At 39.1% G+C, this 26,707-nt stretch overlaps 4 protein-coding genes across 6 annotated transcripts in view; 3 read left to right on the top strand and 1 right to left on the bottom strand.

Moving 5' to 3' along the window:
- Positions 1-26,707, bottom strand: part of mcm3ap (minichromosome maintenance complex component 3 associated protein) — a 78,668-nt gene that overhangs the window by 34,518 nt on the left and 17,443 nt on the right. For both annotated transcript variants that reach the window (XM_087132907.1, XM_087132908.1), the window contains exon 11: positions 26,360-26,566. In XM_087132907.1, the coding sequence (XP_086989033.1) occupies positions 26,360-26,566 (207 nt within the window). The remainder of the gene's footprint in view (positions 1-26,359; positions 26,567-26,707) is intronic.
- LOC110975364 (uncharacterized) lies at positions 4,559-8,521 on the top strand. Of its 2 annotated transcripts, XM_022227809.2 has the most exons (2): positions 4,559-5,030; positions 5,189-8,521. In XM_022227809.2, the coding sequence occupies exon 2, from the start codon at positions 5,190-5,192 to the stop codon at positions 6,891-6,893; it is 1,704 nt and encodes a 567-aa protein (XP_022083501.2). In that variant the 5' UTR covers positions 4,559-5,030; position 5,189; the 3' UTR covers positions 6,894-8,521. The 2 variants fall into 2 exon arrangements, with proteins under 2 accessions (XP_022083501.2, XP_022083500.2); XM_022227808.2 differs by having other exon boundaries at positions 4,560-8,521.
- Positions 11,470-20,686, top strand: LOC110975313 (uncharacterized). The gene is made up of 2 exons (XM_087132921.1): positions 11,470-11,620; positions 16,807-20,686. Exon 2 carries the CDS (start codon positions 16,844-16,846, stop codon positions 18,791-18,793), a length of 1,950 nt encoding a protein of 649 aa, XP_086989047.1. The 5' UTR covers positions 11,470-11,620; positions 16,807-16,843; the 3' UTR covers positions 18,794-20,686.
- LOC110975342 (uncharacterized) lies at positions 22,670-25,439 on the top strand. The gene has a single exon (XM_022227759.2). It carries the CDS (start codon positions 22,787-22,789, stop codon positions 24,560-24,562), a length of 1,776 nt encoding a protein of 591 aa, XP_022083451.2. The 5' UTR covers positions 22,670-22,786; the 3' UTR covers positions 24,563-25,439.

Here is a 26,707-nt window from a genome sequence, read left to right as displayed (position 1 = left end):
ACAAGCAGCTAAAAGGGCTTGAATATTCACATATTAAAAAGGTCATTGTTCTGCTTGATCGTTGATTCAGTAAATCCATCACATGTATGTCAATTGTAGGCAAAGGGTCTTGGTCAATTGCAGTTTAGCACAATACATTTCATTTTGGGGATATTTATTCCTTATTACATGTACACATTCATGTATTGAAAAAGTGAACTAAATGCATATAAAAACAACATGACTTTAAAGTTTAATTAAAGCTAATTCCATATGATATCAATTCTGCATGCTGTGAAGAACTGATCACATTCTAAGATTTAGGTCTATTATTGTTTTTTATCTCCCAACCATGAGACAGCTAACATTTTTTCCCCCAAAATGCTTTTATTTGCACCTTTCTTTGGCCAAAACAGTGCTCTGTTGTATTTATATGTAAAAACCCGCCCGAAAAAAACTTTGTCATACTCACATGGCATACACTATTTAAAATATTGATTATGACAGATCACTCCCACGTTAACAGCGACTGGTCATTAAACATCAACTGGTATGAAGTTCAGTGAAATGAATATTGATGACTGCACTTTAAACCAATCAGGTGAGCTTTATAAAGTGCCACTTTTCATTGATGAGGTGACATTGAAATTCCACTAAAACTTTAATTTTGACCCCCAAAAATTCCTTCCAAGACATCCAGGCTTATTCACAGTGTAGCATGACGGCATAGAGCTACATGTACATGTAGGTACTCAGAAGAGCAACTGTGAAAAAAAGAACTCGGGTAATTGTTTATAACAATGTACCACTATCTAGATTAGATGTGCTAAATTAAGCTTCACAACAATTCAGATCACAACCATATCAATGAAATCAAGAAAATATCATAGACAATTTGTTCTGAATAAATAAGTCCAAAGGGATGGTAGACAATTACACGTAACCTCTGTGTCGGAGTCCCTTGACAGCACACTTTGGCCACACATGTAGATTGTACATGTTACACTTCTATGTACACGTATGTACTAGTACACTGTATTTTCGTAACTCTCACACCACAGATCTACAGTGATCAGCACTTCCTTTTCATACACAGTGATTGGTTAAAACTGACCGTGTGATCTCACTTTGTGAGTGACACACCTAGTACTATGGCCAATTTTGCAAAATGCCTATGACAAAATAAAAATGTAAATAAAAACCATCCCCATATTGCCACATACATGTACCTCTGTTCATGAATACAAATACTTATACGATGACACTTCCTTTAAGCACTAGCAACATAAAAAAGGAAGTGAAACCAAAAGTTGAGCATTCCCGACCACCGACCTCACCTCCACTTAAATTCAAAAACAGAAGACTTCCCTATAATCTAAACTGGTTACCTAACAGCCTACATTAAATTTTTAAGATCCGGAAGTTTTATTTACCCATATGGGAAATCCCAGGTCAATGATATGTGATACTGTAGTTCATAAAAGCTATTAGAAAAACTCTTTAAAAACGTGTACTGCCATACATGTAGAAGTCAACACAACATAATACATGTAGGTTGTTACATCACATGTGGTAGAAGGATGTGCCGACTAAAATAGTCTATACTGCCACCTGTTGTTCTAACCACCACCATAATGCTGCCTGCTCAGATGAAAATTTTTAATAGGTACATGTATGTTTTAGTCATGGTGTCCGCATCCCAATTAAACACACATGTAATTGAACATAACATAACTGAACCCTGCTCAGTTTGGTATCCTCATTCTGTTTCTTTAATAATCTCATTGTCAAGAGGTGTTAAATGGCATGAACGGTATATGGATGCTGTGGTAATCAGATTTCAAGGAAGTCTTCAGTTTTGAAACTTGCATTCTAATCTTCCATTTGATACCTACTGGTATAAGACAACAATTTCCAACAATTATTTCGGGAAGGGGGAAGGGGAAGGGGATTTTACCTTTGTGTTGCATTTTGGGGCACCCTGTAAACGACTGTTTATTGTTGAATCTTGGAATACAAATACTGAACTTTTCATGTACAGTGTTCAAGGCATATTGTAGCCTCTGCTCATGCATGTAATGAGGTACGTGTACAGTGTAGCTGGTACAGGCCGATAGTGAGTGGCGAACATAAGATTTCAGCTTCAACTAGCTCTCATGCTCATGAATAGTCATTGGATTGGATTGACTATTCTCATCTGAATTATCTAATGGAGAAGAGTGTTGCAAGTAATTTGTAGAGATGAAGACTAACTCACTAGGGGAAAACAGACCTGGATCAAGTCCAAACATGGTGAAACACTTGTAACCACATACATGTACTGCACAAGTACATGTATGTGGGGAATTCCAGAAATTAGAGGTCCGTTTGTTTTCGTGTCCCTGTCACATTTGACATATGATTTTGTAAGTTCAGAACACATTTTCTGATTTCCAAGAGTGAAGAATTAATTTGACATATGATTTTGTAAGTTCAGAACACATTTTCTGATTTCCAAGAGTGAAGAATTAATTTGACATATGATTTTGTAAGTTCAGAACACATTTTCTGATTTCCAAGAGTGAAGAATTAATTTGACATATGATTTTGTAAGTTCAGAACACATTTTCTGATTTCCAAGAGTGAAGAATTGATGCCAATTACCTGCCAAACAAATAGTAATAGCCAGCAAACACATAACGTCACCATAACGCTACTGGAAAGTTACAGTTTGGTCACATTAGACAATGACGTTATCAGGACGTTATCGTAACGTCAAATTCCGACCTTGACTTGATTTCGTGGGAAAATGTTTTTGACGACGTTAAACGCTAACGTCTTTTAAATGTTTGTCTTCTAACGTCAGGCAACTAACATTATTTAAACGTCTCGACAATGTCATTTTTATACCTTACTTTGCGAAGTTTGGAAGATGTTTTCCGATAACATTATCTTAACATCTTTTAAATGTTTGCTTTTAATGTCAGGCAACTAATGTTATTTCAACGTCACCACAACATCATTTTTATACCTTATTTTGCAAAGTCAGGAAGATATTTTTTGATGACTTTATCCTAACGTTGCTGAAATGTTTTGTTGCTAACGTTTTTTTCTGACGTTATTTGAACGATTAACAACATCAGAATGTAATGTTAACTTGTTACGTTCAGGAAACTTTAGTTTTATTCGAATTGCTGGCAGCCATATCGAATTAAACATTTATTTACAATAAATTAGAAAAACTCCATACCCAAACCCATGGCTATAATTCAGGGTATACCAAAAAAAATGTTTATATAGAATTTTACATGTTTTTCGATTATTATTTTTTTAAAACTTATAGAATTTATTTAACCGCCATATATTGCCGCAGTTGAGAAAACTTGAATGCAGTTTCATATACTTCGGTGATACGTAAAAAAAAATGGTAAATTGGTTCCCGTCTGAAATACATCGGATAGAATCAACGGAGGGAACCAGTCAAACATTGTGCGTCTGCGCAATGCGGTAAATTTGAATTCAAAAAGACACCAACCACTGCAGCTGTTCGGCCCACTTCTGTCGCTCAGTTTCTCTCGATTTGTGGTGATGCATACAACATATGTGGAAAAATAGCTGCAGCGGTTGGTACTTAGTGTCTTTCGATTCACGCTGCACTGCTCCAGTTATTTTGCCAATCATCATTTAAGGTGAGTATACAAATGTAGAACAATTTGTAGCATTAATGTGATTTGATGCTGTGTTTGTTCCAATTTTATTCATGTTATTTCGGCAATTCATAATACTTTAATACATGTAAGGGTCTAGGCCTAGTAGGCCTAGTATTAGTATACGTCTTTTTTGTCACTTAATTGATCGAGCCCATACATATATACTGATAGGCTGTATGTTTATCAAATTGTAATTAATTGTATTGCCTGTCCGGGCAGTGCTATGTCTAATTGCCTGGGTTCAAATAAAAAGTGGAAAGAGTTCCTTAAGTGGATTGCTTAGAATCAGTGCCAATATTTTACTTCTACATGTTTTCGTTTTTTAATGTTGTTAATTTGTTACTGACTTGTTTTAACCACAGCCGTATATACATGTACATGTACTGAATGCCAAACCAACTTGCCATCTTGAAAACCAAAGATCAACTTGCCCGTAATGAAATACAAAATAAACTATGGGTGATCCACAAAACTGTGTTAATGTCAATGTGTGAACAGTGTCTAACAAGTAAACTGTGCGCTCGTTTATGAATGTTCTTTACATGTTATTTCACAACGTCGTGAGGACATCAGTTTGTAACGTTATTATCAAACGTCACCACAACGTCTAAAATACTCCACACGTTTATGTTGCCCTGCCGTTATAATGTAACGTTACTGCGACGTACAACTTATACGTTGCTGTGACATTATTTTGTTAACTGGGTAACTTGAAATCAATTACGGTGACATTTCCATGTCAAGTAACACAGGTCAGATATAATAGGGACACAAAAATGTCACACTTTTGGACTCCTGTAATTTCTGAAATTACCCATGTGCAGTACCTAGAGCAATGTCAAAAACCACGAGGTAACAATGGTGAGCCAGTACTTTGAAAAGATGTTTTGAAAACACTTAATTCAGTTGGGCTGTTTTTTCTACTTCACTTAATTCCAAAGTAGGAAAAACCTGGGGAAATCCCAGAACTTTACAAAATGTACGTCCATGTGCTCTCAAAGAATAGAATACTGTGCTGCATCACGCTTCATGGCAGTATAGGCAAGAGTCTGTCAATAGACAGAGCAAAGGTGAGAAAAACATCCCACAGCACAAGTCTGGAGATCCCTTACCATGACAAAACAGGTCCCTTGTCAGGGTTAGGTAGAACACTTTAGATTTGGCAGGCCTGGAAGATTTTTATCATTTGCACAAATGCAGTGACCTGCATATTTTGTGAGCATACTCTTTCTCATTAACTTATCAAGGCTAAAAATTTCAGTACATGTACACCGTTGGATTACAGCCAGGGAAGAACACAGTAAAAGTCAACATTAAGCACAGAACAGAGCCGACACATTACTGAGAAAAGGCCAAAACAGGGCAAGTGAGGCCGAATAGTGCAGTAAACACAGAGCAAGGTCAAGCAATGAAAGCGGAATAAAGTGATGCACGAAGCACCATCACAAAACTGAAACTGATGTTGAACGCTGGTTTGTCTGTTGAATTTACAAGTGCTTTTCCATCAATCCAACTGACAGTATGATACTGGAGTGTCTCAACACCATACTTCTAGCATCTCAATTCATCACCTTCAGTGGAGCGCAGACATCCCAAGATGCTAACTGCAACACTGTCTGTCAGTATGCACAGGAGGATCAAGATGTCGACTGCACAGACCAAGGGTTGACTGATGTCCCTCAGGGATGCAGCCCCTTCATGGAGGCAATGGACCTGAGGGAAAACAGCCTCAGGTACCTGAGTCCTGGTACCTTTAATAGATATAGGCGACTGAAATACTTAGACCTTGCATTCAACCAGATCTCCAATATCTCAGCAGGGGCCTTTAAGGGGTGTATTTCACTTGAGAAAATCTACTTACAGAGAAACCAGTTGATGAAGGTCCAGGAAGGGACATTTGAAGGAGCAACGAATCTCATTGGACTCTACGTGAATGAGAATGATATCTCCCATTTGCATAGTGGTGCCTTTCGTGGCTTGGATAACCTACAGTACCTGGACACTGGAGACAATGAACTACAGTTCCTTCCACTTGGAATCTTTGATAGCTTGAATCAATTACAGTTCCTCAGTTTGGCCAATAACAACCTTCAATCCATAAGTGGCTTCCTTTTTCATGGATTATTGAAGCTGAAGACACTGAACCTCTCCGGAAACACTCTGACTTCAATAACCAGCTTTCCAACCCTGCCCAATCTAAGGACACTGGACCTCTATGGCAATGACTTACGAGACATCGGTGACTTGGCCACAAAGATCACTGGATTGGAAAACTTCTATCTGGCACAGAACCCCAATATTGTGTGCACCTGCTCCATCAATCCTCTGGGCGAGTGGCTTAAAATCCACAGGTCAGGCAAAGATCCCAGCAAGATAGATGTGAGGTGTCATGACCCACGGCATTTACGGGGTCAACTACTTCATACGCTCTCTGAGAGTTCCCTTTGTTCAAATCCAAGCTCTGACTCTCCACGGCCAATTACTGAACATTCATTCACTTTGGTGGTGCATGAATTTACAACTGACAATAGAGACACTGGACCAGCATCACATACCAAACACAGCGGGTACATAACCACTTCTGTGAAGCTCTCAAATGATACAGATAAAGAGAAGGCACATCAACAGAAAACAGAAAATTCAACAATCATCTACATAGCTGCTGGGACTGGAACCCTTCTGACTTTTATCCTTTTTCTGATCATTTTAATCACGTGTCTGGAATGGCGGCTCTGGAGGAACACAGGAAAAAGTCGAGCACTTAAATCAAAACAGCGTAAACCACCACATGATAGGCAACAGACAATACCAATGATGCATATCACAGCCAACAGATGCATCCAGGATGACGGCGCTTATGAACCTGTCCGACCCAGCCTGATAAACAATACCAACTTCAGGTCCCAGAATGATCTCAATGCAGTGTCTGAGGAAACCCAGTTGTGGGTGGACCAAAACCATAATGCTGTTCCCGACGACCTGGATGAGGCTAACCCATATAACACCAGCATAGGAGATTGGAATGCACAGATCCCCTTGACATCATCAATGGACTCATCAAAACACGATGATACTCCCCCAGAGCAAGAGAGTGTCTGCACAAACCACATCTTAAGCAATCTGCCAGAGGGCACTCAAGCTGTTTCTACTACAGAGGGACCTTATCAGAAGCATGAAACAGCCTCCGTGTATGTGCCACATACTGTGTTTTCACCAAATGCTTAATTAATGCTGCATTAAGAGATACGATCCGCATGTATGAGTAACTACATGTAAGCTACGATGTACTCCCTACATTCATGGAAACTGATACACTGATGAACACAACCTATAGCAGAACAGCTCTCATTGAGGATCTACCAGTATTTGCAATGATTCTTCTCTGAATAAGTTATGAAGTCTTGACAGAGAAACTGAAAAGAACAGACAGTCCATGTATGGTCATCAGCAGTACATGTAGATCAACAAAGAAGTGATTCCTCACCCTCCGAAGAACGTTGAGATTATGAAAAGTCGTAATTTCCTAATGTCTGTGATGGTTGTACTGTGTATAGGCACTTCTTTTAAGGCAAAAGTTTTACACAACCGAGGGTGTACATGTACTGCAAAATTTGGCCAGCCGGGCAAAATGGAGATAACTTTCTAAAATTAAAACAACAGGTCTATAGATGCTTTTCTGAAGTACAAAAAATGAAGGTGGTGGCAAGCAAAAAATAATCACTTTTCTTTTCAGACAATGGGAGGGGGAGGATTAGAAAAAGCATACACCTGTTTGACCCTTGTGAAAGTGATAAAAAAAGAGGTGGTTGGCCCTTTGGCTGGCCATTAGAGGGAGGAAAAACTTAATTGCCTGTGAGGTACATGTAAATCCCCTTATTTTTTAAGGCTATTGAACACTGCATAAACACAAAATTTGCTCTTTCTAATAAGAGCTACATATACGATTACAGAACATACTAAATGTGTAACGCTTCAATCATTTTATTGAACTCTATTTCTTATCAAATTATTTCTTATATTAAGAGTTCAAAGTAACACTGCCAATTCTGTTTATACTTTGGAATGCAAATTTATTTTGATTTGTTATTGAAAAGACAACTTGAACAACCTTCAGAAAATATTCAATCATTTTCTTTTACAAAGGGAATGAAATTCAGTAAAGAGTAAACATAGCAGCATTTGTTAATAATAAGGAAAGAAGGAATTGACAGATGGACTTCAAGACACTCTTTATGAATACATGTGTAGTAACTGCCAAAAATATATGCAGTTTATACAGTGTAGTTTTTGCAAATAAACGGGTGAAACATTCAGTGGAGAAACACGATGAAGACAAAGGTCATGAGTTTAACATCATTTGGATGCATACATGTACATACATGTACACTGTACGTGCAATAGATGCACTTGAAATTGCAACATTAGATATTTGGGCCAAATTTTTTTATTCTGTCTTCAGTCATTTGAAAATAAGCAGTAAAAGGTCTGATTTAACTGTTTCAACAGTGAAACTAAATGTATATTGTATATTAACAGAGTGCACTTTGGGACACATTGTAGTTCTAAAGCAAAGCTTTCAGTCCTTCTGTAATACATTTTAAAAAAAGAAATACTCAGACAGAAATCAAATGGAGATAACGCTAAACAGACAATTATAATATTCCAATTACATGACATGAGGCAACACAATCCTCCACTATTTCCCCCATGTGGCTGTTTATTTGCTCTGGGGCCTATTTTGTGTATACCTTTCCAGAGGTGTCTTTTCATGAATATTGCACACTTTACTGTATAAATTTTGTGCATAAATTAACATTATCAGTTGTACTGATAATAAAGATAAACTGAACTTCTCTGCGTTTCTTATCTATTTTTTATAGGTTTTATTGTCAATGTGAATGTCATCCAGGGAGGGGGGCACCAAATTTGGACATTGACTGCATGGGGTGGATGTAAATGTAATTTCAAAATAAAACAACCAATTGTTTTCTAGTTCTGCACTGCTACTTCAGAAAAAACATTGTGTCAATTAGGTAATTACAATTTGGGGGAATACTGAGTCAACATCGTCGAAGAAATTCTTCAGAAAACGAAACTGTATGATTCTTGTAACCGTCTGTCCTGGATTGTTTCGTGAAGATAAATACCCATCCAGGGACAGCTGGTACAGTCTCTTAGTCAGCCCTCTCCATCGCCTCCTCAGCCCTCCACATTACCTCAACCTTCCCCATCAACTCAACCCACCATGCCACCCCATCAGCCTGCTGCATCAGCTTGCTTTCCTGACCTTGGAATGCCTCCTGTACCGTCATCTTCCCAGCCAAATCATGTACCACCTAGTTCAACACTGTAAGCATATCCTGTACCATGGGCTGTAAACTCCTGTGTAGCTGTTCAGTACCCTGATCGTTGTTATCCAGGTAAGGGTTTATCATGTTGCTGGTTCATGTACATGTATGTAGCAGAGCCATAGTCACATATAACTGGTTCATTTCATTAATCGTTTTACAGCCCACAGGACAAATGTTACAGTGCTAAACATTTTATAAACCATTTTATAATTGTACCTGCACTTTCTGGGGCAACAACAAGTAATCAGTAGTGGCTCACTATTTTAAAACTCCCTAATTTGGGAGATAGCACAAAGGTTGGACAGTGGAATGCAGTTTTCATGACACAAGTAGTTTGATATCATACATATAGTGGTACATTGTATGTATTGACTAAATATTCATTTTGTTTCATTTCACTTTTTCTATAAGGTATAACTGTAGCTGTTAATGGAGAAAATCAGGCAAAAGTAAAGTTTCCCCTGCCCCATAGATGGCACAAAGTCACTTCATATTTCCTGAAGTTGATGACATCCAAACAGTTGACAGATGATGGGTCGTACAGTCCATCACTCTTCTGCCGAAAGGATCCAGCTGCCGAGAGTGGATTGTTCCTGATTTTACTTGGGACTAAATTGTATTCTTCCAGTACTGACTGCTACATTACCTGTAGCATTTGATATTTTGAAATGATTGTGATACTCTTCAGCAACAGGACCAAAAGAAAAACTGACCTAGGTTTGATGAATGTCAGTAAAGTACATGACAATCTGTCCTGTTACGTGACCGTCTGTCCTGTTATGTGAATAGCAATACACATTTTAAAATCTCTTCACTTTATTCCATTGTCATTAAACATCAGCCAAATATAAATTATTGTGTATTATAAACCACCACAAAGTACACCAGACACTGCCACAATGAATATCATACTGTGTCTTTAGATTAACACATGAGATTGGAAACATGCCATTAATGTGAACACTGTTTCTCTCTGGTAGGTGATCCACTGATAATATTCAGATAACTCAATATTATGCAGACTCCATAAAGACTAATGAAAGCCATGTTTGATTCAATATTTCGTTCTTTATTCAGAACATCTTGATCTTCAAGATGTTCTGAATATGTTCTGATGGTCGTTTAGAAGGTCGTGCACCGAGTTTGCTGAATAAAACAAATAAATTCTTTTTTGGAAGTCCTGTATCTGTCCCCCTCTTTTGCATTACCGGGTTTTGAGGGACAACAGCACCCAGGTGGGTATCAACCCTATGGCAACGTGTGTTTTGAGTGTCAATAAAGCCAACGGTACAGTACCCAACACATCATCAGTAGTCTGATACAGTACCCACTGTGGGCTTTATATTTTGTAAATAATATTTATGAAACACTTTGCTTTGGGTGGACGCTGTGTTTGTTGATATTTAATACCCACTATAGGCCACGTGACTTAAATTAGCGGGTGTGCAAATGCAAATTTCCATATTCATGAGCAAAACTGTGATTTTTTCCAGAGAAACTGCCTAAATGTTGCACTAGCTGACTTGTTCACATACAGAAAGCTGCTGGAATTTCACTGAACGGTGTCTTCCCTGAAAGGCAATCCAGTGACAGTACACGTACTTGCCCAAGATTAAAGTGGGATGCGTTTCAATTGAAGAAAAGATGTATAAAAAACCTTTTTTTCCATATTTTTTTGAAACATGGAAACAAGAACCAAAATCACACAACAAACCAATGTTAAAGTGACATACCAGTACAAAGAAGAGATAAGATTAATTATTGCTCGACTGGAAAATAGAAATTGAAGTTAAAGAAAATTTTGCAAATCTTAATCACACGAAGCACCAAATTGCAACCATTCTTTTACATTAGCACTCCTAAATTTTAACACATGTAGACCTACATGTACCCAATGTGACATCAAGTTTACATTGATTTTCATACTAATGCACTGTAATTTGAAAGAGAATTGTTCTACTCATCTCCAATAATATTCTGCCTGCATAACTCAACCCCCCTCCAAACATCAACATTTAAAGCAGAAACAATTATGAATAGTGCAACCGTTTTTCCCATGTCCCGCCAAAACCCAAATGCAATACATACCTAAAAGGCACATGTACAGTGTACATATACATGTACATGTACACACTGTCAAAACATGGGATTGCCGCACCACTTTTGATTGTCCTTCCAGTTTTAATGAAGGGGCAAAATCATATTTCTCTTACAAATTAATGACTTTTAGAAATTCAGAAATGACTTTTAGAAATTTTGTTTCTAAAAATACGTACCGGTATTTTATTAGTCACTCTTTGTTTACAGAAAGTTCATAAAAGCCATCAAAAAACTATGCCTCAACACATGTACATGTAACCACCCCTCTCTTGAAATAGAATGGCCAACACATAAATACATGGAAGCACTGCAAATGCACCCTGTAGTCAAATGTTTGCATATATCAAGACCCTGGGTTGGGCGCCGAATCAAATCGAGCCTGGTTGGAGCATGAGTGACCAGCTGGAGAACTCTGCCAGGGTGCAGAAAAAGCTGCAGTGGCAGGCTGCATGATGATGATGATGAGCTGCAACACCCATGACCACAATGTCTGATAAGCAGGTATGTTGACATCTGCATTTCTCCTATTGTTGTTGTGGTTGGTGGAGAATGTTGTTGCATAACACAAAAGAGCTAAGTGTATAAGGCTAGAGCAGCAACAACAAAGAACAGCACTGCAGCAGACCACAGAAAGGGCAGGAGAGGTACACCACTCACTACCAGCAGCTTGCATGGCACTGCAAAACAACAGCGCAGATACATACATGTACATGTATGGTATAACCTTGAAACTGCACATAATTTTGTTGTGTGCTGTACCAGAGAGAATTTTTTTCACATGATCGTGAGGGTGGTGTTGTCCTGGCTGGAGGAACAGATTAGGAAGCAAATTCTTAAGTGTTCCACTTCAACTGAAGGGTGATATTATCAGTCATGAAAATCACAAATTTGTACAAATTTACGCATATCTGCACAGCATAACCTTTAATAGTCATGTTGTGAGCTTTGATACCTGTGCCATTTGTCTGATATTTTTTGAGCTGTGCCACAAGTATACTGACTTGCCACATTGTACACTGTATATAGTGCTGTAAGTAAATAAGCTGCAGGCTACATGTATGTGTTCGTTAACACAAACACAAAACATCCCTTTGAAATATGCTACATGTATTTACTCTTCCTTGTAATTACATCAGTACCAGCAAATGTACACTGAACGATGAATGCAGAGATAAACATGACGTACATGTGTACAATTAAATTTAACATTTAATGAATGAATTTTTATTTACCCTTTTTTGTGCTTCCATTCCACACATGTGAGTTTTCAATGCTTGGTTTCTACAGTTGTTATTTACTTACCTTTTTTCAAAGGGCATTATATTTGTTGTTTCCTAAAAATCCAAATGACTGGCTTTTTTCCTGATCAGTGATGCACGTGAACATAAAATAACAGTATCCTGACTACATGTACACCCACAATAACAAAATAAAATATGCCCAACACTGTATGGATATGAATGAGCACATCCTTCCGGTGTTACATTTCTGACCACAGCACAGCCAAACCTCTTTCAAGGTACATGGACAATGTACATGTACATTACTTGAATCTCTCTCCCCTGGTAAGATTCATGCTGGTACAATGTATGATTTCTCCACCAGTACACTCTGTGCACAATATTCCACTCAAGAGATCAATTTTACATTTGAAATCGGTTCAGAAAATTTTCCCAAGTTAGTACCATATACATGTAGTTTAACAAGGTCAAAATGTTAGAAAAACCAAAGCATGCACGCCAACATCCCTGAGATTTCTGAAACACAAAGGAAATTCTTGTCTTGTCACTTATCTTTCAATTTATATTCAATTTCTTGTGGGTTAACCAATTACATTTTTAATTATCACCCCAAAAAGTGATTTTTCCGCAGTCTGATTGCAGCCATTTTTCAAGTGGCAACCCTCAACTTTCTCGGGCACTTAGGACCATTTTTCAACTGTAGTTTTTAGCCATTCTGCTCTCATATGAAAGCTCAAAGACCCAGGGAGTTGATCCTAGCAAGGATTTACACAATCTCACCATTTTGGGGGTCAAACAATCTCCTTTTTCCAAAGATACTGTGGGGGGCTCTTTTAGTGGGGAGACAGGTCTGTGACCACAGTGATTCCGTATTACTTTTGTCTCCCCTATGCCCATCTTGCTTGTGATGTATATTGAATTTTTGGCATGAATAAATAATAATAATAATAATAATAATGCTAATGAGCTGGCCGGAAATTCTCCCTTGAATTAGTGGTCTGCATCCCTAGTTTGGCTAATGTAAGTCCCTTTCCCAGGAAAAAAAACCCAAATGAGAAATCCCAGGGAAAAAAAACCCCAAATGAGAAATCCCAGGGAAAAAACCCGGAATGAGAAATCCAGGACACTCAATTGTGGCAGATCTATTTATAGCAACTCCTGCACAGAGACAGTAAACACCACTAGGATCTGGGATATGATTGGCCTTTATGTGACCTTTGAACCCAGGCATTGGAACTATCCATTATCAGCCTGGAGGTGTATAGCATCATACAACATGTACCATACATGTACAACATGTCAGGGTTTGCCCTTAACTTTTTTCTCATTTGCCAGTTGGACTACTAGTGATGGCTTTTTACTAGTCCACCAGCATTTTCACTAGTCTGCATCTCCCCCCAAATTTCAACATTCTTTTTTGGCACTAGTGTTTTCTGCTCCAACATCATACATAACAGTGTGCACTCGGTGCTGACTGTTGTTTATTTAATTGTTGAAATGGTTGATGAGTAATCATAAATGTCCATGGGAATTATGAATTTTCAGAGTATAACTCTACTCAAGCAAAATAACACACAAAGTGGTTACCTACTGAAAATGGTTTGTTTTATTTACAATCCAAGAGACAGAGCAAAAAGTATCATTATGGAAAGTTTTATGTACATGTACGCTTATGCAGTAACACATGTAAATGTACATATATACATGTACATGTATGCCCTTCGAAATGTACATGTACGTACAGTACATGTTCGTTCTAGACTGACGGTCCAGTACCCATGGGGTGCATTCCACCAAATGGCTGTATTTCTGCTTGTGAGCTCATTAATATTTTGTGATTCCACGGGCTGTTTACAATAAGACATGCCATAATCAGGAGGTATCATAGAAATATTTCTATAAATCCTGAATTTGGGACTGATTATATCCAGTTCGGGGTATTTCTACATTCAGAGCTGAGTGCATAGTTTTACTACTATTTTGGAGGTATCTTTGGGGAAAGGCGAATAAAAAAATTTCGTGGCTAACCCCATAAAATTGTAACGAAAAGTGATCTCCTGGCCACAATCTTGAATTTCCAGTGAACAAACAGAGGCCAACCTCTTCCCAAGAGTCAACAGGTAGTGCTATTTCGGTCTGATTTTGCAATGTTTTCTAAAAGGGCGCGTACTTGTACATGTATTTGGTGTAGTGCAACCAGTAGCGTGCGAACCAAACACAAAATCACAACCGTGACATCGCTACTATCACAACTACCAATGACCAATCAGAAAAATCAGTATTGCATATTCATAGTAACGTAATGCGTTATACACTCACCATACATACTCGGCACTTCATACGCATGGGATGCATATTCATGACTTACATATACCTCTACGATGCAATGCATGATAAGCCCGTGCTGATTTAGATCTTGTATGCAGAACCGACGTCAAATCATAATGTCGAGACATACCGGCTACATGCTGTAGTACAGTAAACCATTGAGGAATGGCCCACAGTTAAGTGCGATCGCGCCGCAAAGGCGTTGTGGAACAGAAGTTTCAGACTATTTACTTCCGCTTTCATAGATTTTAGCATTACTTCTGCTAGGCTGGTGCCAGGGACCGAAATATTCTTGGTTGCAAAAGTGTATTTTATTTGGTTCCAATTCCAACAGCAGCTAGAGGGCATGCATCACAATCAACTATTTCGCCGCTTATTTCAGAATGTTGTTTTATTAGACCGCCAGACTACCCAGACGAGGGCTTTCGCTAGACCGCCGCGGTTTTTACTTGAATTTGGCTAGCGGACCAGCGTTAAGGTCGAACCCTGCATGTACTTGTAATGTAGGCAGTTTACTAGAATTTTCCAATGCCTGAGAAATATCGGTTGACAGCTATAAATTGATAAGCTTTTTCTCCGCCAAATTTTCATGAGATGAAATCTACATATGCAGTTGACAAAAATTGGAGGGAAATTTGAAGTGGCAAAAACTTTGATGTGTTAATTGTCTGGTTGCCTGACAGCAGATTTGACCACCAGGTGCTCCATCACAATACAGATTCCGTTGCACAGTCCACCAAAAACAAACATATTGTAGATCGGTGTTTCAGATTCAAATGTAAAGTGTCAACTATAGTGTCCAACTTTTTATGTGCAACACTTGCTGAACATTCTGTAGAACTGCCATTTGTTAGCTTTCTTGTGAGAAATGTTATGAAATTAAGAAACACATGTGTAACATACATGCAGGTGCATCTGTCACATCTCTGTTTTCAAAAACAAATAAAAGCAGGTGCTGTTCGTCCTTGTATATTTCAATGTTGATGGTGTCATGTGTGACTTTTTGGGGGAACCCCCTCATTTAGTGTATTCTGCTACAGTACATGTACATGTACAGTATGAAGACTGTAAACTTATGTGTACCAGCAAATTTATACAACTTCCTTCAAAACCGTATCAAAACTGTTGTGCTGCCAAATAGCAAATACATGTACAAAAGGAGAAACACACTGTACATGCACACGTAATGAAAGCGTATCACAACTAGGAAGCCCAGGGGATTCCTGTAATATTTCCAACCAACAGAAATAGGCATTACAAAATACCATGCGGCCACTCTTCCTTGTCCAATATTATTTTAGGCAAAGTGCAGCAAACTATATAGTCACATGCACACATGCAGAGACACAACTCAGCATTTATGAAATCCTTTGGAAAAGCAGGAAAGACTGACAACTTTCTTCATTTACATGTACATGTAACATATGAATGGAATACATGTAATTTGAAATGATGCAGGTGAGCTCTATGTATGTACATGTATTATATTCAACTTGAAATGAATCATGAAAAAAGCATGAAAACAATTGTTACCACCAAAGATTCCTAAGTACTGTTTTCTTTTGCATTCAATACCAACTTTGTGTCCTGAAATTTTTCTGTCCAACTACATGTACCTGCAATCACATTCAAAATCTCTGAAATGACCCCTTAGAACAAAGCACAACTTTTCATAAATCAATTGCTAATGTGTCAAGTACACAAAATTTCCTACATTTAAGAAATTTATGATGGTCATGTTCCAGAGAATGGACCATGGTAGTGCTGCGCACAGTAAGTTTAAAAGGGAATCAAGTGGTAGTAACATATTTGTTTGTTTGTGTCAGTGTCTTTTTTATGTGTGTTTTTAATACAATTTGTTCAATATACACAAAGTTGTGTTCCAGTGTTTTGTAATGTTAGTTTTCATTACTTTTATAAATGTCTGCTTGTTTTTTTAATGTTACAATGAAATACTTTTTACTCGCAAAATTAACAAATAAAACACGGAGGAACATGCCACCTAAACACTGTCTTAGAATGCCCCGCATGTGCCAAGCTTCAGGTCAAACCTGTACCTATATACATGTACGTACATTAACTCAAGAAATATTTCCTTTGTATTACAATTTTTTTCAGCAAAGCCCTGACTGCCACCAAGTAGTGTAAGAACATCATGGCACTCTACTGTCACATGATCATTACCATGGCATATCACATCGTCGGCTCAGTTCTCCTTTTCTGCGTCACCATCAGCTTAGTTTTTGCATCAGGAGATACCAGCTGCAATGTCACCTGTGAGTACACAGCGTGGGCGCTGGATGCTAACTGTAGGAACCGTGGCCTGACTGAAGTCCCCTTGGAATGCAGCCAGTCAGAGATGGTTGACCTACGTAACAATGACCTCACCTACCTTGGACCAGGTAGCTTTGCAGGATATCGGTCACTACGATATGTTGACCTTGAGTTTAACCAGATTAGTAACATCGCCAGTGGAGCCTTTGAAGAGTGTATCTCACTCCAAAACATCTACCTACAGTTTAACTCTCTGTATGAGGTCGCGGGAAGAGCATTTGAAGGGGCATCTGATCTGAAACGGCTTTTTCTAAACCAAAACAGCATCACATACATGCATCCTGATGCCTTTGTTGGCTTAGATAAACTGAGTGGACTTTACATTGGCCACAACGACATCACCAATCTGCATGCTTTGGTGTTTCGTAATACACCCCTCCTGAAATATCTGCATATGGGTGACAATGGCCTCATGGCATTCCCTGCTGGCATTTTTCATGGATTGACTAAACTCAAATACATGAATGCAGAGAACAACAATCTGAGATCTATTGATGGGTCCCTTTTTGAAAGCCTGGAAAACTTAGAGGAATTGAATCTCTCCGGGAATTTGATTGTTTCAGTAACTAATTTCCCAATATTGCCTCAGTTCAAGATATTTGACCTTTTTGAAAATCACCTCAATGACATTGATGATTTGGCAGCTAAAATTAATAGACTGGATCAGTTGTACTTGGCCAAAAATGACAATTTGAACTGCACATGCTCAGTAGATCCCATCAGGGTGTGGGTTACAAATCACCTAACTGATGAAGGTGTTGATATCCTCAGAGCAAATGTGACATGTGGCTGGCCTCAGCACTTGAACGGTTATCCACTTTGTAACCTCACAAAAAGCTCACTGTGTCCAGCTCCAGAGAAGTTTAGTTTAGCTGGAGTACAGCCCTTTAACCAGATCACCACAGTAAAAAGTTTTAAAGGCAAGAGCAACGACATTTCAGCTGATGAACCAAGGATGTCACAAAACTCTGGGCTTAACCTTGTCATCCTTTCCATGGTTGTTGCGGTAATCACTGCCGTTTTTGTCATTCTTGCTCTTGTGATCTTGATCACATATTTAAAATGTCGCACACACAAACATCAGCAGGCACACAAAGTTCCACAGGGACTGAGACAACAGCAGCAAGAAGGGCATGCACATGCATCACAGGTGCACAAAGTGCCAAACAGGCAAATTCAAGACGATGATGGGGCATACGAACCAGTCTGTTTCAGGCCATCTTCTCCACCTGACTCCGCCTTTGGATCACAAGATGATGTCTTTGCCGTGGAAGAGGAGGAAGCCCAATCATGGCTTGAACCAACCTACCGGGTTCCCCCCTATGGCTCGGAAAACTCCAATGAGTTTGGTAACCCCAGTCCTCCGTACATGACTTTTGAGGAATGTAAGGTAAAGTACGCATCACCGTCCCAGGATAGCTTGACCGTAGATGAAGAGCCTCCCCCACTGGGCAAGGACTGGCTTATCACTGATCCATTCATCAAGCACATGCGAGAAAATCAAGCTGTTTGCAACTCAGAGGCACATACGCCTCTTCCTCTGAAGCAAATGGCTACACCTTACATATCTCATCATGTCTTTGTTCGGTTTTTTCATTCACCAAGACATGACCAATATCCTATCCCACAAGAAGTACATGTACTTAAGCCACTCTGCAACCAACATGACCAAGACGAAACCCCGGGCCAGACTAAAGAGCACGCTCAAACTCTAAGCACAAGCCCTTTTCAAAATTCTTCAAGTAAAATTCCATTCATCAATTGTGCTTGAAGATTTTTCTCTCACTGCATCTGCATTTGCCACACATCTGATGGGTTTATCTTGTTTACCTTTACTCTGTGCCCTCATACATGTCTGCTGAACACTTTTTTTAATCCATGTCCAAGGCTTGCAATGAATGACTCTGAGATCACAATAATGGCATGTCAATTTTGTCCATATTCAATTTGACAAAATATCCGGTGATTAAAGTGGAGAGTGCATAACGAATATGATGTACGTTATGCACAGGGTGTCAAGATGGTTACATTCATGTACAGTGTACGTGTATATTATGTTTATGTAAGGTAGGTACATCAAGACGCTTTTCCAAGTGCATTTATTACACAACACACTGTGCACATTACGTCGTGAAAGCTACATATAAATAAAATACTGCATGCTGTCAAGCTTTTTATAGAACACACACACCAAAATAGATTTTCACATGTAAATTACAATATTTCAATCAGATCAACTTGAAATCTAGACACACAATGACAAATACAGTGGAAATCATCGTAAAAAATTACTGTCACACATTTGTACGGTACATGTACACGTATGTATACTAGTATTTTAGTGACTCTTCTGCAATTTTTCCGGTAGAGAATAGGAATACCTACTAGCTTGTGTAAAAGCTTACATGTATGTGCCCCATATTGGGTCTCCCGGTGTGAAGTTGTTAATTTTAATTTGCAGGCTCTCATGAATTTGTTTCTTCTCCAGATTGTGATGCAGGACAAAGATCCCATTGGGATCCAAAACAAACATTTGTATGCTGTTGAAGTTTCTTTCAATGCATACACCGTACATACCAACAAGTAACAGTGCCTTACATTTGTTTGAATTTAACTGCATATCATATGGCTAGTGTTACACTGCTGAAAATGCCATCTGTACATGGAATTGCCTTTGCGTATTTTAGAAATCTGTTTTCCAAAAACTGAAACATTTTCGAACAGAAATGAGTGAAAATATTATCACTGAATAAGGCTTCACATCTAACACTGCCATACATGTATAAAATGTTTTGCATATTATTGATAAACTGTATGCTGCATTTCTTTATTAGTTTTATGTCAGATTAAAGCCTACGCTGTAAAAAAACTGTAAAATGGTTTAAATCCTTTTTATACTGTAGAATATTTTAAAACGGGCTTAAAGATTCAACTTTGCGATACATATCAAATTTATATTGTACTTGCATGTACCAGTACAATGCATTTTTCCATGCATTACACAGTCTAATGAAGAATTAAAAAGTCTGTATAAATGACTGTTGTTAATGTCGTATGATTTTTTTTTCTGTTATGTTTGATTATGTTATGCTTTCTGAATGTACATGTATGTACATTTGAATAACTGACAGATCGTGTATTTTGTAAAGTCATCTTAGTTTATGGCAACATTTATAACATGTAGTGTCCTGAGCGGTCACTAGCATGCAGGCTGATGCTGCTCTATCACTGCCAAATGTTTTAGTTTGCCCAGTTGCCCTAATCAATTAAAAATAACCCATCTGTAAATTTAGAACGCCCAAGGAATCTGCAATTGTTGCAGATTTTTCTCACTGTGATTGCAATTGCGTCCTGTACGTAACATGTTATGAGCAGGCGTTGTGTACAGCGTCGAGTCTACACTTGGTGTATGCAGAGATACCAACTTGTAGGATTTAGGCATAATTTTTACGATTTGTTTAGTCTGTTTATGACTGTACGATCCAGACTCAGATTTTTATGATTTCCAACTTGAAGGTACAAAATCATGCAGTTGTGTATCAACTCTATGTAAATTTTCTATATACATGTAGATGCTAAAGATTTGTAACCAGTATTGTATACGTGCACATGTATGGCATGGATGTTTACGGTGAACTGGTTTCAATAAAATTGTTTCAATTCACTCACGGTTGTCACAAAGCATAAATGTACGTGCTGTCTGTTTTTAGTGTAATGAACAAATGATCAGAGGCTCTCTGCTATGGGAGACCGAACTGCACATGACTGGCACTGTCCCACGGTCCTTCCCCCCCCCCCAACTTGGAAGAATGAGGTTGGGGCTTGGGGAAGAGAGAATATTAACAGCTCCTAAACTTGAAGTGGCAAAAACCTACATTGTACCTGTCACAACATTTCAGACTGACACTTGAAAGTGCTCACATTTTCTGTAATCTTGATCGGCCCCAAGCCCTCCAATTCACCCACAGGGTTCCTGCTGGTCTTTTTTATGGCCAAATTCAAAACCAGCAGCCATCTTTTAGAATTTTGTAACTTATAAATGTCTACCCATTCCAATGTTTTACAAGAATATAAGAAAAATGGTGAATGGAGATTCCAATCATTCCGTTTCACCCATTTCACATGATGATTTTGTTTCATAAGACCTGTTTTTTTCTTGCCTTTATATCATTTTAAAAATATATAACAGCATATGCCAGTGACCGGATCGCGCAATCAAGGTAAGAAGATAACCTGCACTGCACTTAAACCAGATGAGGTTACAGATAAATGCCACCCAATTAGGGCTGGTCACCTTCTTTGCTGACTACACCATTGCAGTTCAATAGAGGGAGCAATCACAGCAACATTACGTAACACTGTACATAACACTGTACATGATTCACTAAACATTATGCCCTTGCACTACATCTGCCAATCAGAAAACACCACTCATGCAAGCAATGAAGCTCATTCCATGTGGCTTTGGATGAGCCGGCTGATCAGTTTTCATTTTCAGGATAGAGATTATGATATTTATTATTACATGTATGTCACTATTACGGGTATGTTATTTTTTGAAAATGCATATGTAATATTTCTCCTGAACATTTATCCTTTAGAGTACGTGATTTTTTAAAACCGTTTTGAAGTGGACAAGTTTCAGATGCTACATCTACACGAATGAGAAACTTGCCCCTCAGCATACCGGTATACCCCTGGTATGTAAGGTACCTGGCTGATAAAATTGACACAAAGATCAACATTGCTAGTTTTCACTGCTCTCATGTTAACCTGAATATTGAATGTATTTTGCTGTCTGCAGAACATTAAATCTGTATCATGGCATTTCACCTTGAATTTCACACTCGTGTTTTGATGGGCACATCGAGTGATTTTTTAAACGCAATACTTGCCACATAGAAAAGTGTTCTTTTTTTGTTCTTTTTTTGGGGGGGGGAGGGACTAAAGCTGCAGGTCACCTGGGGGTGAATGCAGATCAAATATGAGATGTCTGAAATCATGTCAATCTGAAATCAAGAATGATGGTCACTAAGGGTTCTGGCTAGGCCAGTTCCATAATTTGCTATGCATGAGCACACCGTGCCATCCAGTTGGTAGATTCTCAGCCTCCATGACAACAGCAGACTAACTGGTAAAACAACTGGTGAAAATAACAGGAAGTCAGTGTGGGCACTACTTCTTTCAAACAGCTGGAAAATTTAACGGGCACCGTACATGAAAGTAGAAGTAAACTCTAAATTTATTTATGGGAAGAGAAAGCCAAAGTAATCTCTTTCTCTTACAGTGCTTTCATTAATTTCATAACTGAAGAGTGACAACTTAGAACAGGGAGAAAACTTAAAGCACGTGAAATGTTTGCTTCCAAGTTTTATTATCTATATGAGTAGTGCATCTGTGACTGCCGAACTATGTACATGTACACCACACCGGGAGCTTACCTTTTACAAGGATTCATACCAGGTACATCAGAAGACAGAGAAGCAACTCTACTATGGAAGAGATTCCAATTCTGAGAGTAAGTCTGACCTGAAGTTACAGAGAAACTGCGCTGTGCCTGTAACGCTCCAGGCACTTGCTACAACTTGCAGAAAAGCAGGTTAGAATGTGTGATATTCAGAGGTAACACAAAGGAATACCTTGGACATTGGGTATGATACTCAAATACCTACCAGTATATGTAGATGGAATTTTTCAGCAAGCCTTCTTTGCTATCAAGTAGCTTAACAAGACATCAAAGCATTGCCCCGTCTCCAACGTTACCATGGCATCCAATGTTATCAGCTCACTTCTCCTTATCTGTGCCATCATCAACACAAATGTAGTGCACGCATCACAAGATGCCAGCTGCGATGTCACCTGTGAGTACACAGCGTGGGCGCTGGATGCTAACTGTAGGAACCGTGGCCTGACTGAAGTCCCCTTGGAATGCAGCCAGTCAGAGATGGTTGACCTACGTAACAATGACCTCACCTACCTTGGACCAGGTAGCTTTGCAGGATATCGGTCACTACGATATGTTGACCTTGAGTTTAACCAGATTAGTAACATCGCCAGTGGAGCCTTTGAAGAGTGTATCTCACTCCAAAACATTTACCTACAGTTTAACTCTCTGTATGAGGTCACGGGAAGAGCATTTGAAGGGGCATCTGATCTAAAACAGCTCTTCCTTAACCAAAACAGTATCACATACATGCACCCTGATGCCTTCGTTGGCTTAGATAAACTAAGTGGACTTTACATTGGCCACAACGACATCACCAATCTGCATGCTTTGGTGTTTCGTAATACACCCCTCCTGAAATATCTGCATATGGGTGACAATGGCCTCACGGCATTCCCTGCTGGCATTTTTCGTGGATTGACTGAACTTACCTACATGAACATTGAGAACAACAATCTGAGATTTATTGATGGGTCCCTTTTTGAAAGCCTGGAAAACTTAGAGGAATTGAATCTCTCCGGGAATTTGATTGTTTCAGTAACTAATTTCCCAATATTGCCTCAGTTCAAGATATTTGACCTTTTTGAAAATCACCTCAATGACATTGATGATTTGGCAGCTAAAATCAATGGACTGGATCAGCTGTACTTGGCCAAGAATGACAATTTGAACTGCACATGCTCCGTAGATCCCATCAGGGTGTGGGTTACAAATCACCTGACTGATGAAGGTGTTGATATCCTCAAAGCAAATGTGACATGTGGCTGGCCTCAGCACTTGAGGGGTTATGCACTTAGTCACCTCACAAGAAGCTCGCTGTGTCCAGCTCTAGTGAGTTTTGGTTTCACTGGAATACAGCCCTTCACCCAGACCACCACAGTACAAAGTTTAGGCAGCAGCAGCAGCAACCTTCCACTTGCTACTGAGCAAAACACTCAGCCTTCAACCCAAACCGCCTCTAAGCAAGGTTTTGAAGGCAGTGACTACGACCTGCCACTTGTTACTGAACAAAACGCGCAGATCTCTTCCCAGACCAACTCCAAAGATGGATTTGATGGCAAGGATCAGAACCTTCCAGTTTTGGAACAGAACGTGCCAGGAAACTCTGAACTTGATCCAGTCACCCTTTACAGCATCGTAGGGGCAGCCACTCTTTTCTCTGTCGTCTTTGTTCTCATTGTCTTGATGAAGTATTTGAATTGGTACACACGCACATATCACCAGCGGCAACAGCAGGCACAGACATGCAAGAGTCTACCGCGACCAATCACGCAACGGCAGCAAGAGAGGAGCCTACCGATGGTGCCAATGGCGCCTACCAGGCAGATTCAAGAAGACGAAGGGGCATACGAAACAGTCATTCAAAGATCGCATTTTGCAAGCGACTCCGACTTTGAGGTGCAAGACGATGTCAGCACCGTTGATGAAGCTGAGGCACAAATATGGTTTGAACAAACCTATGAAGTTCCAACCAGTGACTCAGATGACTCCAATGAATTTGGTCATCCGGACCCTCCCTACGTGGCAGTCCCTCGTGACATCCCTGGTCAGACCCCAGAAAGCACTCCACACCACTATGCCACAACAATTCTGTGATGTGAAAGCACACGTGCTATTACTCTTCCAAAAATGCCACAAGTGAAAATCCTATCAGAAAGTGTGCTTGAAAAAACTTGTGGTTGTACTATTTACTTCCCAAGACTGGACATGAATCAAGTCCAAATTGCCGTAAGATGTGGAAGGTGCTGTTTTTAATTTAATCTTATATGATTAGTATAAAATTTGCTTTCGATGTTTACATTTGGCTCTTTTGGTATACTGTTTTTATTTATTTTGTATTTAAAAAAAAAAATTCACTCCATGCATCGTTACATGGAGATACTTTTCCATGGTTGAAAGTGTCTGCTGCTTGCAAGATAACAGCAAGGACACCAATGCCTTCAAGTTCTGGTTTCATGTATGTGTAAATACTTATACATGTACCATGCAAATATGAAATTTAATTTAACTTTGTGACAGTCTACATGTAGTAACTGAACAAATGTAATCATCTCAAACGTATTTATAGTTTAAGGCACATTCTGAATTACATGTACATATGAAACTATGCGTATGTTAAATGTACGTAAAAAAATGGAGACTACTTCAGTTCTGTACAATGTGATTCTTGAATCTTTCTACTTGGCTGATTGTGCAAATACACTAGCAAGCAGCACGTAGCAACTCTCCATCTTTTTGCTTTTGAATAAACAGATGGAGAGTTGCTTCATGCTGCTTGCTGACCGGGATTAACTGAAATGTACAAATCTCACAAGCTAGGGAGCCTAATGTTTTAATCCTATAAAATGTAAACTATTTCTTAACAGCATGTACAAAGCCTGTGAGAAAGATAACACAGTTGATGTGCTGTGTACATGTAAAGTTACATGTATTTGGAGCAACAAAATAACAAAATGGGTCGTTTGAATAGTCACATGATGTGATAACAATTTTATCGTTTAATTCATTCTTTGGATGGCTAGCTGGGAAGTGTGCGACTGAGATTGGTGCAAGACTGCCCATTAAGGGCAATGCAAGAGGAAGAAGTTAAACTGAAGTGGCAAAATGTTTATGCCTTATTAATTGATCACATGAAATTTAATGAAACAAGAGCATGCTTATGAGTTGCAACTTTACCAAATGACCCTGGCAGTATGACGCAACCAAGTACAATACTGGGCGCACCTGCACCCAATTGTTGGACTCAACAGTCACCACAAGTGCAGACCTCAATGTCAAATCCCACTGTTGGATTTTGTTGCTGTCTGTTGAAGTTTTGTTGCTTTTCTCCAGCAACCCTTTCACTTTGGGTGAGTTGGATTGGGTTGCATACTATGGGCAATTCACAACACAAAGCCCATCAAAGAGGTTGCCACAGGGAAGGTCTTGTTTGAAGAGCATTGTGAGAAATGGTGACCAAATTCTATATGGGGAACATGAATTTTTCCCATAGCTTTTTGTGTGGGTAGAAGATTCCTGAGTTCATTTGAGCAGCATTTTACTTAATCCTGTCTTCTTTCCAATGCATGGAGTATATATCCTAATCCATCAAAGACTTCAACTTATTGATTAGCACACACTCAAATGCACATCACTGCAAGTCCACCATGCATTATGTCAACCATAACTTCAAACATAGCCTCTCTGTGGAAACCTCTTGGTAGCCGAAGCTATTGTGAATCGCACACATTACACAAAAATCAACAGAAAATGCAACAAGGGCTTGGATTAAGGAACTACAAGTTAGAATCAAGTTCGCCATCTCCAGAAAAGCTGATGCTTTGTCCTTTAACAAACCAATTCCTGAAAGAAAACAAGAAGTCAAACAGAAATGCAGATGCGGAAACCACTTACCTGAGGATGTCCCTGTCGTTGAGGTTCAGCAGAACATCGTATGCCCGGAACTCTGCTTCGTTGGGACAAACAACGCCCTCGCTTGCTAGATCGCGGTAAAACTGCTTGAGGGACTGCATGCATTTAGTCAGGTTCTCGTTGTTGATCTTGGGGTCAATGGTACTGAGGTCCTCCTCACACAGCCGATGGGAGCAGAAGATGTGAAACCTAGGAACCAGACAGCAATGCCTGGAGCATAAGGACCTTTAAGTCTGGACTTAAAAATTTATTTTTAATACAGTTCCATGTAAATTGTAAACAATTTCCTCTTCCCAGTTGGACAGGATTCCATAATCATGTCTTTAAAAA

This window comes from Acanthaster planci, linkage group LG02 (assembly GCF_054643075.1).
Source record: "Acanthaster planci isolate LZ-2023a linkage group LG02, COTS_SCS, whole genome shotgun sequence".
Taxonomy (NCBI): domain Eukaryota; kingdom Metazoa; phylum Echinodermata; class Asteroidea; order Valvatida; family Acanthasteridae; genus Acanthaster; species Acanthaster planci.
The sequence above is the reverse complement of the archived record's forward strand: the minus strand, read 5'-3'. Positions and strand labels throughout refer to the sequence as shown.

Bases quoted from the DNA above. Each gene is read 5' to 3' on its own strand.
- LOC110975364 (XM_022227809.2), top strand. From the start codon at position 5,190: ATGATACTGGAGTGTCTCAACACCATACTTCTAGCATCTCAATTCATC.
- LOC110975313 (XM_087132921.1), top strand. From the start codon at position 16,844: ATGGCACTCTACTGTCACATGATCATTACCATGGCATATCACATCGTC.
- LOC110975342 (XM_022227759.2), top strand. From the start codon at position 22,787: ATGGCATCCAATGTTATCAGCTCACTTCTCCTTATCTGTGCCATCATC.